The sequence below is a fragment of the Bubalus kerabau genome, chromosome 15 (genome assembly GCF_029407905.1).
Source record: "Bubalus kerabau isolate K-KA32 ecotype Philippines breed swamp buffalo chromosome 15, PCC_UOA_SB_1v2, whole genome shotgun sequence".
Classification (NCBI taxonomy): Eukaryota; Metazoa; Chordata; class Mammalia; order Artiodactyla; family Bovidae; genus Bubalus; species Bubalus kerabau.
In genome coordinates, this window is record NC_073638.1 from 43,657,381 (window position 1) to 43,668,617 (window position 11,237).

At 40.9% G+C, this 11,237-nt stretch overlaps 1 protein-coding gene across 1 annotated transcript; it reads left to right on the forward strand.

Moving 5' to 3' along the window:
- The first annotated feature begins 7,609 nt into the window (after nucleotides 1-7,609).
- Nucleotides 7,610-9,561, forward strand: ASCL3 (achaete-scute family bHLH transcription factor 3). The gene has a single exon (XM_055548704.1). The coding sequence runs from the start codon at nucleotides 7,837-7,839 to the stop codon at nucleotides 8,380-8,382; it is 546 nt and encodes a 181-aa protein (XP_055404679.1). The 5' UTR covers nucleotides 7,610-7,836; the 3' UTR covers nucleotides 8,383-9,561.
- The last annotated feature ends 1,676 nt before the right edge of the window (nucleotides 9,562-11,237 follow it).

Consider the following 11,237-nt stretch of genomic DNA (forward strand, 5'->3'; position numbering starts at 1 on the left):
TACTGTCAACAGTAAATATAGTTTGGTATTCTGTCAAAAAAAATAAATAAATAAAACGATGAGATACCACTACACACCTATTAGAATGGCCAAAATTCAGAGCACTGACACCAAATCTTGCTGTGGATGTGTAGCAACAGGAACACTCATTCATTGCTGATGAGAATGTAAAAACGGTATGGCCACTTTAGAAAACAGTTTGATAGTTTCCTATAAAACTAAACATACACTTACTATGTGACCCAGCAGTTATACTTCAGTATTTAATATCTGTGACCCCATGGACTATAGCCTGCCAGGCTCCTCTGTCCTTGGAATTCTCCAGGCAAGAATACTGGAGTGGGTAGGCTTTCCCTTCTCCAGGGGATCTTCCTAGCCCAGGGACTGAACCAAGGTCTTCTGCACTGAGGGTGGATTCTTTACAGTCTGAGCCACCAGGGAAGCCCATTTAATATGTAAGTTAGTTAAAATATTATATCCATATGAAAACTTTGATTGTGGGTGTTTATAGCAGCTTTAGTCTTAATTGCCAAAACTTGGAAGCAATCAAGAAGTCCTCTAGTAGGTGAATAGACAGTAAACTGTGGTGCATTCAATGGAATATTTTTAAAATTTATTTTATTGAAATATAGTTGATTTACAATGTTGTGTTAATTTCTACTGTATAACAAAGTGATTCAGATATGTGCGTGTCTATATTAATATATACTTTTTCACATTCTCTTCTATTATGGCTTATCACAGGATATTGAATATAGTTCCCACTGCTGTACAGTAGGACCTTGTTGTTTATCTATTCTAAATATATTAGTTTGCATCTGCTAATCCTCAAATCCCAATCCATTCTTCCCCCACCCTCCTCTCCCTTGGCAACAATAAGTCTGTTCTCTATGTCTGTGTGTCTGTGTCTGTTTCATGGATAAGTTCCTTTGTGTCATAATTTAGATTCTACATATGCTGCTGCTAAGTCACTTCAGTCGTGTCCAACTCTGTGCAACCCCATAGATGGCAGCCCACGAGGCTCCCCCATCCCTGGGATTCTCCAGGCAAGAACACTGGAGTGGGTTGCCATTTCCTTCTCCAATGCATGAAAGTGAAAAGTGAAAGTGAAGTTGCTCAGTCGTGTCCGACTCTTCGTGACCCCATGGACTGCTGCCTACCAGGCTCCTCCGTCCATGGGGTTTTCCAGGCAAGAGTACTGGAGTGGGTTGCCATTGCCTTCTCCATATAAATGATATCATATGTTATAAAGACAATGGAATATTGTTCAATGCTAAAAAGAAATGAGCTATCAAGTCAAAAATATGTGGAGGAGACTTAAATGAATATTACTAATTGAAAGAAGCCAATTTGGAAAAGCTGTATACTATACGAGTCCAAGTATACAACATTCTGGAAAAGGAAAAACTATGGAGTAAAACAAAAAATCAGGTATTGTCAGGTGCTGGGGGGAGGGAGGAATGAATGGGTGTACCAGACATTTTAGAGCAGTGAAACTATTCCATATGATGCTATCATGGTAGATATGTATCTTTATACATTTGTAAAGTTGCATAGGATGTACAATGCAAGAGTGAACCCTGGGGACTTCCCTGGTGGTCCAGTGCCTAAGACTCTGCCCATGCTCCCAATGCAGGGGGCTCAGGTTCGATCCCTGGACAGGGAACTAGATCCTACATAGAGAAACTAAAAAAAAGTGAGAAATAGATTTAAGGGACTAGATCTGATAGACAGAGTGCCTGATAAACTATGGACGGAGGTTCGTGACATTGTACAGGAGACAGGGATCAAGACCATCCCCATGGAAAAGAAATGCAAAAAAGCAAAATGGCTGTCTGGGGAGGCCTTACAAATAGCTGTGAAAAGAAGAGAGGCGAAAAGCAAAGGAGAAAATGAAAGATTTAAGCATCTGAATGCAGAGTTCCAAAGAATAGCAAGGAGAGATAAGAAAGCCTTCCTCAGCGATCAATGCAAAGAAATAGAGGAAAACAACAGAATGGGAAAGACTAGAGATCTCTTCAAGAAAATTAAAGATACCAAGAGAACATTTCATGCAAAGATGGGCTCGATAAAGGACAGAAATGGTATGGACCTAACAGAAGCAGAAGATATTAAGAAGAGGTGGCAAGAATACACAGCAGAACTGTACAAAAAAGACCTTTACAACCAAGATAATCACGATGGTGTGATCATTCACCTAGAGCCAGACATCCTGGAATGTGAAGTCAAGTGGGCCTTAGAAAGCATCACTATGAACAAAGCTAGTGGAGGTGATGGAATTCCAGCTGAGCTATTTCAAATCCTGAAAGATGATGCTGTGAAAGTGCTGCACTCAATATGCCAGCAAATTTGGAAAACTCAGCAGTGGCCACAGGACTGGAAAAGGTCAGTTTTCATTCCAATCCCAAAGAAAGGCAGTGCCAAAGAATGCTCAAACTACCGCACAATTGCACTCATCTCACATGATAGTAAAGTAATGCTCAAAATTCTCCAAGCCAGGCTTCAGCAACACGTGAACCACGAACTTACAGATGTTCAAGCTGGTTTTTGAAAAGGTAGAGGAACCAGAGATCAAATTGCCAACATCCACTGGATCATCGAAAAAGCAAGTGAGTTCCGGAAAAACATCTATTTCTGCTTTATTGACTATGCCAAAGCCTTTGTGTGGATCACAATAAACTGTGGAAAATTCTGAAAGAGATGGGAATACCAGACCACCTGACCTGCCTCTTGAGAAACCTATATGCAGGTCAGGAAGCAACAGTTAGAACTGGACATGGAACAACAGACTGGAATATAGGAAAAGGAGTATGTCAAGGCTGTATATTGTCACCCTGCTTATTTAACTTCTGTGCAGAGTACATCATGAGGAACGCTGGGCTGGAAGAAGCACACGCTGAAATCAAGATTGCCGGGAGAAATATCAATAACCTCAGATATGCAGATGACACCAACCTTATGGCAGAAAGTGAAGAGGAACTAAAAAGCCTCTTGATGAAAGTGAAAGAGGAGACTGAAAAAGTTGGCCTAAAACTCAACATTCAGAAAACGAAGATCATGGCATCTGGTCCCATCACTTCATGGGAAATAGATGGGGAAACAGTGGAAACAGTGACAGACTTTCTTTTGTGGGGCTCCAAAATCACTGCAATGGTGATTGCAGCCATGAAATTAAAAGATGCTTACTCCTTGGAAGGAAAGTTATGACCAACCTAGATAGCATATTCAAAAGCAGAGACATTACTTTGCCAACAAAGGTCCGTCTAGTCAAGGCTATGGTTTTTCCAGTGGTCATGTATGGATGTGAGAGTTGGACTGTGAAGAAAGCTGAGTGCTGAAGAATTGATGCTTTTAAACTGTGGTGTTGGAGAAGACTCTTGAGAGTCCCTTGGACTGCAAGGAGATCCAACCAGTCCATCCCAAAGGAAATCAGTCCTGGGTTTTCATTGGAAGGACTGATGCTAAAGCTGAAACTCCAATACTTTGGCCACCTCATGCGAAGAGTGGACTTATTGGAAAAGACCCTGATGCTGGGAGGGACTGGGGGCAGGAGGAGAAGGGGATGACAGAGGATGAGATGGCTGGATGACATCACCAACTCTATGGACATGAGTTTGAGTGAACTCCGGGAGTTGGTGATGGACAGGGAGGCCTGGCGTGCTGTGATTCATGGGGTTGCAAAGAGCCAGACACGACTGAGCGACTGAACTGAACTGAACTGAAGGTTCATATTGACCTTTGTGGTTAGCATCTTAATCTCTATTTTAAAAATATTGACAATATTTTCACATTATAAGATTACTTAAAGATATTTTCCATAAGCAATTTTGATATAAAATTATATAACCCAGGTGAGTGGAGGAAACATTCTTCTTGAAAAGAATTTGTTACAAGAGTCCAGTTTTGTAAGCAAACTTTCTATTTAGTATTGTTGCATGTTATCTTAACTACATATTAGGTAGAGAAAATCGCTAAACCAGCCTGAGCAGTTCTGTTTAACTGTAAGCTATTTTGCATGTTGTTACTAAATGATCACATATAAATCAGGTTAAGTCTAACTCAGCCCCAAATACAGAATCTTGGCAACAAAATTCAGGTAAGAGACTCTTCTCCAGAGCAGCCCATGGGAGAGAATAAGAACATGGTTTTTAAGAAAATCCCTAGGCACAGTTGAAAAATGATGATTATTTTCAGCTGATTATTCCATTATCTTAAGCTAACAATATGCTTCTGTGTTGAAAGATTCAGTTTTGCTGTTGATTAAACCATCTGGAGGAGTGGAAAGGATTTAGGGGTTTGAAAATCAGGAGACCTAGGTTCTGACCTCTGACCTCATAACTGCAACAATTTATGAGGGATTGGATGAGAGGCTTTCCTAAGGTTTCTCCATCCCTAACATTCCATAATTCCATAATTCATAATGTACAGTAGTAGCTTTTTGTTTTTAAATGCTAGATATTTATAATGGATCAGAAAGTTGAAACTTTAATGCTAAGCAGAACAATCCAGAATTTCTTAGGATTTTATCATCAAGACCTTACCCTTTATTTCCCAGAATAGCTCTAAGTCAGAAACCTGAGACTTTCACTAAAAGATAGGTGCATTTGTTTTTAGCTATGTGTATATTTGGCTTCAGAGTCCCATCACTTATAGTTTGTGCTGTTCCGTCTTTCTCTCTCTCCTTTCTAATACTTTTTTTTTTTTAATATGGACTATTTGCAAAGTCATTATTGAATTTGTTACAATATTGCTTCTGTTTTTTGGCCATGAGGCATGTGGGATCTTACTTCCACCACCAGGGATCAAACCCCCACGGCCCTACATCTGAAGGCAAAGTCTTAACTACTGGACCACCAGGGAAATCCCTGTGTTCCTCTCTTTTAAAAACTTTACTCAGTTTCTACAAATGTGTCCGTTTTCCATGAGCCTTCTTATCTTGATCCTCACTGCTGCATTTTTCATTCTGTTGCTGTTGTGGTTAATTTTTTTTGTCTTTGAATAAAAGATAAATGCTACTACATTAATTGGTAACCTTTTGGAAATGCTCAATAGAAAAAGCTCCCCCCTCAGTGTGTCTCCAAAGATACCAGGCTCATTTCCCAAGAATTATGCAAGGTCTTGTTAAAATCTAGAAAGTTTATTTCCCTGGATATGTTCCAGGGTCTCCTGGTTTATAGTCTATGGGAACTTGAATAGAATTGTGTCCTGCTGTGGTGTGAAATCTTAATTATGTTGAACTGGTTCATAGTGCTTTTAAGGTCTATGATATCCTTCTACTTTTCTGTCCATTCATTCTACTAATATTTCAGAGTTTGATATTAAAACTCCAACTAAGAATCTTAATTCATCTACTTAAAAAATAATTGTGACATATAATGGAACTATATGTAAGTTTGTTCTGTATCTTCTGTCTCCTGTAAATGCATTATCATACTTTCATAACTTAAAAAATAAAAAAGAAAGGAGAAAACCTAGAGACTTTTAACTACTTGTGGCATATACAAACTACTCAGATTTCATCTGGATCAAGGCTTAAGATATTATGAAAATTATCAGTCAAGATGACTATACCCAAAGACTTCTCGTGAATTAGCCTTGATGGCAGTTGTCCTATTTTTCGGTGCCCTATTGGAGCAGTTCCGGCTTGCTAGCTACAGGTAGAAAGAGGGTTCTGATGTTCTCAGGAATGCAGAAATGGGTGCTCCACACTCACTGTGCCATAATTTCATAGTTTCTACCATGCACATTTTTTACCTCTTACCCTCTAGAATTCCTAGCTCAGGAATTTCCTAACTCTTTTTCTTTCAGCAAATTTTTCTTTTTGACAGGATCCTGGCTAGTTTGTAATCCAGAACTTTTTATTGTATGTTAGTTATTTTAGGCCATTGGATCAGTAATTTGGCATCTTTCATTTTCTGTTCCTCTGTTTTGCTTTTTAATTGGACCTAAGGCACTTATCTGGAGAAGGCAATGGCAACCCACTCCAGTACTCTTGGCCTGGAAAATGCCATGGATGGAGGAGCCTGGTAGGCTGTAGTCTATGGGGTCGTGAAGGGTCGGACACGACTTCACTTTCACTTTTCACTTTCATGCATTGGAGAAGGAAATGGCAACCCACTCCAGTGTTCTTGCCTGGAGAATCCCAGGGACAGGGGAGCCTGGTGGGCTGCCGTCTATGGGGTCGCACAGAGTCAGACACGACTGAAGCGACTTAGCAGCAGCAGCAGCATGGCACTTATCTCATTCCTTCACCCCCATCCCTCTATTAGGAAGAGCTCTTCCTGACATTCCTTTTCCAGCCTGTTTCACCATGACTTATTAAACTCTCCCCACCGCTCACACTCCCCACCCCTCATCCCCCAATCCCCATCCCTTCTTGCCCTTTCTGGTTCGAGAGTCATTTGTCTTTTCAGTAGCCATACACGATAGGATAGGTTTTCGTCACAAGAGTTGTAATATCCTGTATTGCACGTGAATTCTGGTGCTTAGAGGCTGCTCCTGCCATTACATCGTGCAGCCTGCAGTTTCATTATACTCAGGTAGAGAAACAAGTGCCAGTGTTACCTACTCTTGCCCATAAACATTAGGGCTGGTTTTTTTTAGGAGAAAGAAAGCCAGATTTCCTTCTTTTCTGAAAGCCACAGTTAAATTTCACGTGGCTTTTCATTTTCCACATTGGGTACATTCTTCATCTCTCAACAAATGTGCTTCAGACAAACTTGCCAAAGGACACACAGCTAAGAAGATGCAAAGCCAAGATTGAACTTGAGAAAGTTAATGACTGAAAGAAAAATGTTCTTTTTCAGCACTTCCCTGATTTCCCATCAACTAAAGTGTAATGTCTATGTGAAATCTGTTCTGACCACATTACTACAGTTAAGGGTGAAAAGTAATGGTAGTGTAATAAATGAGCTGGATACAGATCTATTCAGAAAGGGGGAATATGTTGATAAGGGACCTTTTGGAATATAATACTTCAAGTTCCATGAAAAAAAACTTAAATAGAGTTGCACTTTACTCAATATGTTTGAAGTTCTAAGTAAATATGTAAACTGACGATGTTATAAATGTGTTAGGGGAGTTTCTCATTTAGGCAATCTTACAGTGAATTTTTAAGAGCAAATCATCCCTTATTTTGATTTCAGTTTTGCCTCTGGCATACCAGTTATCATTTAAGAAGGCTATGCCTGTGAGGTTGCATGCTCATTAACTAGTTTGTAATTTCTCCAACATATATTTGAATATTGTGGTGTTTCATTGTTTCCCAAATGTTAGTATTTGCATACACTTTCACAATCTTCATTACATTACTGCTCTACAGCACCTGTATTGCTGTTTACTTACTCTTTTTCTGTGAATTGGTTTATATTTTTAACTCAAGTAGATTTATTTTTAAAAGAGACTTTGTATCTCTACCGTAAATGTGAAATCAGCATAATTCACAATAAATAGAAATTAGTAGTAAAATACCATTAGATTCTAGCTAGATACCATTCCTGTTGAAGGCTTCCATCTGAGGAGGATTAGAAAGTATTTTGATAGTGTGGAAGACATGTTCTCACCAGACTAAAGATATAACCTTGTAATCATAAGGACTGACAGAGAATTGAAATAACTTTCTCACAAGGCAAGTCAATGTTATTTCAGGCTGTTTCTGTGTACCATCAAAAATCCTCTTACTACCCACAAAATATTGTAATCCCATCAAGTTTTCAGAATGAGCTCAAAAACTATTCCTGAAAGCAGTAAAGTCTCTGATCTCTAAGAAAGTAGATAGCTGCTCTCTTGATCTGGCCAAATTCATAAACTTGGTTCTGTTTCCAGGCTAAAGAGGAAATGATGGACAATAGAAGCTACTCTAACATGCCAGACAAACTGCCTGTCTTCACTGATTCCTCCCACTTGCCACTGACCAGGTCCTTCTATCTGGACCCCATGGTCACGTTCCACCTCTACCCAGAGGGCCCAGTGCCATCCCCTTACTCGGAAAACTTGCCATTGCTGCCTTTTTCCAGTGACTCCCTGATTATGGAAAATTACGGTGAACCCTGCTCCTTCTCCTTCCCAATGCCTTATCCAAATTACAGAAGGTGCGAATATTCCTACGGGCCAGCCTTTATCCGGAAAAGGAATGAGCGGGAAAGGCAGCGGGTGAAATGTGTCAATGAAGGCTATGCCCAGCTCCGACATCATCTGCCAGAGGAGTACTTGGAGAAACGCCTCAGCAAAGTGGAAACCCTCAGAGCCGCCATCAAGTACATTAATTATCTCCAGTCCCTGCTGTATCCTGATGAGGCTGAGACCAAGAACAGCCCCAGGAAAGCTTCCTCCATAATGGCAACCACCACCAGCCACTCTGACTCCATTTTTAGAATCATTTGATTCCATGTTTCCAAATAGAAACAATTTCACAAAATGTGGTCCCCTACATCATTCAGTAGTTTTCCTAATGTCATTTTTGTGTGGGCAGATAATAGTTTAAATGCTAACAGATGCTGGATATGTCTTACTTGGATTTCAGATGTATGCTGCGATTCATGGGGTCACAAAGAATCGGACACGACAGAGCGACTGACCTGAACTGAACTGAAACATTGTCTTATGTAGATTGAGAAAATGCTTCTTAAGCTTTGGTGATTTCTTTCAAGAACATTAGGGAATCAAAAGTCCTAAAAATTCTCTATGCCTCTCAGCTTGCCCTTCTCCCACACTTGGCCAGAGTCTCAGGTGTGAGAAACTCAAAAAAGTAATGTAAAGCATAATTAATGCCTAGTCAATGCCTCTACTGCACTTTGCAGATGTTTCATGCTAAGCAGCACAATGAGCCTTCCTTGATTTGTCAAAATTTGATGGGTTTTATTATTTGGGGTTAGCAAGAAATTTATACCTTACCCTTAACATGATGGGGAAGTATTTGGGGGCTAAAGCAAAAGTAATTAACAAAACCTTGTTGTCATTTGAAATTACTTCAGAGTCATCTTTGTCCTGCATGAGGCAGACATCCTCTGGTAGCTTAGTGTAGGGCCTAAGCGGGCAGGCTCTGCAGTCATATTGCTCTGTTTACATTCTGACTTTGCTGCCTCTCCCTGTGTCTTTTCAGTTCTTCATCCACAGAATAAGAGTAATAGCAACTACCCCATATGTTTATTATGAGGATCACCAGCACCTGACACATAATGTTTTCATAATCATTATTTTTTAAAATTATTATTATCCTTTTTTTGTCCATAGCATCATCATGCTTCAGGTTCTCTAGGCCAGATAATGTGGGAAGGACAGTGATCCCTCCTGTCTTGGAGTCTTCCTTCAAAATGTCTATTTCTCTTCCCATGATGAGCTTCAACTCTTCGGTCTTCCTTAAGCCAACAGGTCCCGTCTCACCAAGCCCAGGCAGGACTTCCGACACACTGTCACATTCATCTCCACTGTCAACTCCTTTATGAAGTCTTTCCATCGCAGCTGTTACTTGTTCCTTTATTTTGCACACATATTTCCTTGCCATTCCCATCCTGCTATTTTGACTCTGCTTGCACACTTGTCTCTGTCTTCAGTAGACTGTGAGCTCCTTGAAGATAAGGACAAGTCTTAGTCAGTCCTGTATTTCCAGCACCCAGAAAAGAGCTCACATCAGGTAGGTGTCAAGAAATATTTGGTGGCATTATTTTCCTATTTCTATTCTGTCACTTTGTGTCTGGATCACTGTTAACTCCCTGGCCTCTCAGGCTCTGTCCTCAACTGGTTCTATTTTCACTTTAATACTCTTTCTTAAAGTATTGTGTTGGCCAAAAAGTTTGTCTGACTTTTCCCATACGATGCTACAGAAAAAACCAAACGAATTTTTTTTGCCAAACTAATATGTCATGTCACTTCATTGCTCAAACCTCATGACAACTTCCTTTTGACTGTGACATTGTTGGATATTCATCTGCTTGATTTTCAAAGCTCCCACCAGTTTGGCCCCTTCCCATTGATTTTCCCATGACACTCCATTCCCCCACTCCAAAAAGAAAATCAGATGTTGCAAATGCATCCTTCTCTCTTAGCTCTTGCTTCCTACCAAGAGGGAATGGAATAATCTCCTTTTTCCTTTCACCATTGAAATCCCACCTATCTTCAGGAATCCTTTTCTCATAGCCAGAGATCTAATTAGTCTTTCTTAGACTCGAACTTTGTGCACCAAATCACTCAGCCTTTTGGGCAACAGTCATTCTCCTGGCTGCAAAGTTAAGCTCTGTGAGGGTAGACATCAGTTAGGATGCTTTTGGCTGTGAGCAATACAAAAATCTAACAAAAATTGGTATAATCAAAAAAGGGAGGATTTCCCTGGTGGTCCAGAAGTTAAGACTTTGCACTTACTCCCACTGCAAGGGGTACAGGTTCAGGCAGTGCTCAACACTGTCACCAAAAATCTGTGTTCTTTAGATCTATCCTCTCTGGGAACAGCTTCAGTGTCCCAGAAAGACTGTCGGGAGCTCCCAGAACTATAAGCTTTCTTATTTCTGTATAGGAGGAAATATAAATTCTATAACCAAGATTTCTAACAAAAGTCTTGAGATTCATGCTGACTGGAGAGGCACGGGACATGCCGACGCCTTAGAGGACAGGGGATGGAATGTGCTGATGGACACACAGCAACGAGGGGTACAGCCAGCCTCTCCCTGCCACTCAGATTCACAACAGAAACAGGAACTGGTGGAAGGGGGGAACAGATGTGGTAGAGACACTCACAGATCTGCAAAATGGCTGTCAGATGCCTCGAATACCATCCTCTGGATGTTCAAATGAGAGTGAACTCTGGACTTCTGTTCCTTTGGTCCCACTGTCCACTCCCACCACCCAAAGTTATCACCACACACCTGCTTCTCAGCAGTCCTGTCGCCTTCAGACAAATGTGCTCACAGTTTTGGTTATTTCATTGTAAACTACAAATTCTATCTTAGAGTCCTTAAGCCAACCAGTGGGTTCCCTCCACTCCAGCCTCCTGCCCACAGAGGAGGAAGGCAGATCAACAGCTTTGAGACTCTGTGGGGTCAGACCCCTCCCTCCCAAGACTCTCCTAGATCCAGGAGGGTGTCCCACCGTCACTGACTCTTTCAGCAGTGGAGAAGCATAGCTTTTGGGAACTGATGCTACACTGGCCCTTCTCCCCAGAAAGGCCGTGAATAACCAACTCCCTACCCTCTCTTCCCGCCCATGCTGCCCAAAGCCCCAGTCACCCCTCTGCACATGCTCAGTAT

Bases quoted from the DNA above. Each gene is read 5' to 3' on its own strand.
- ASCL3 (XM_055548704.1), top strand. From the start codon at position 7,837: ATGATGGACAATAGAAGCTACTCTAACATGCCAGACAAACTGCCTGTC.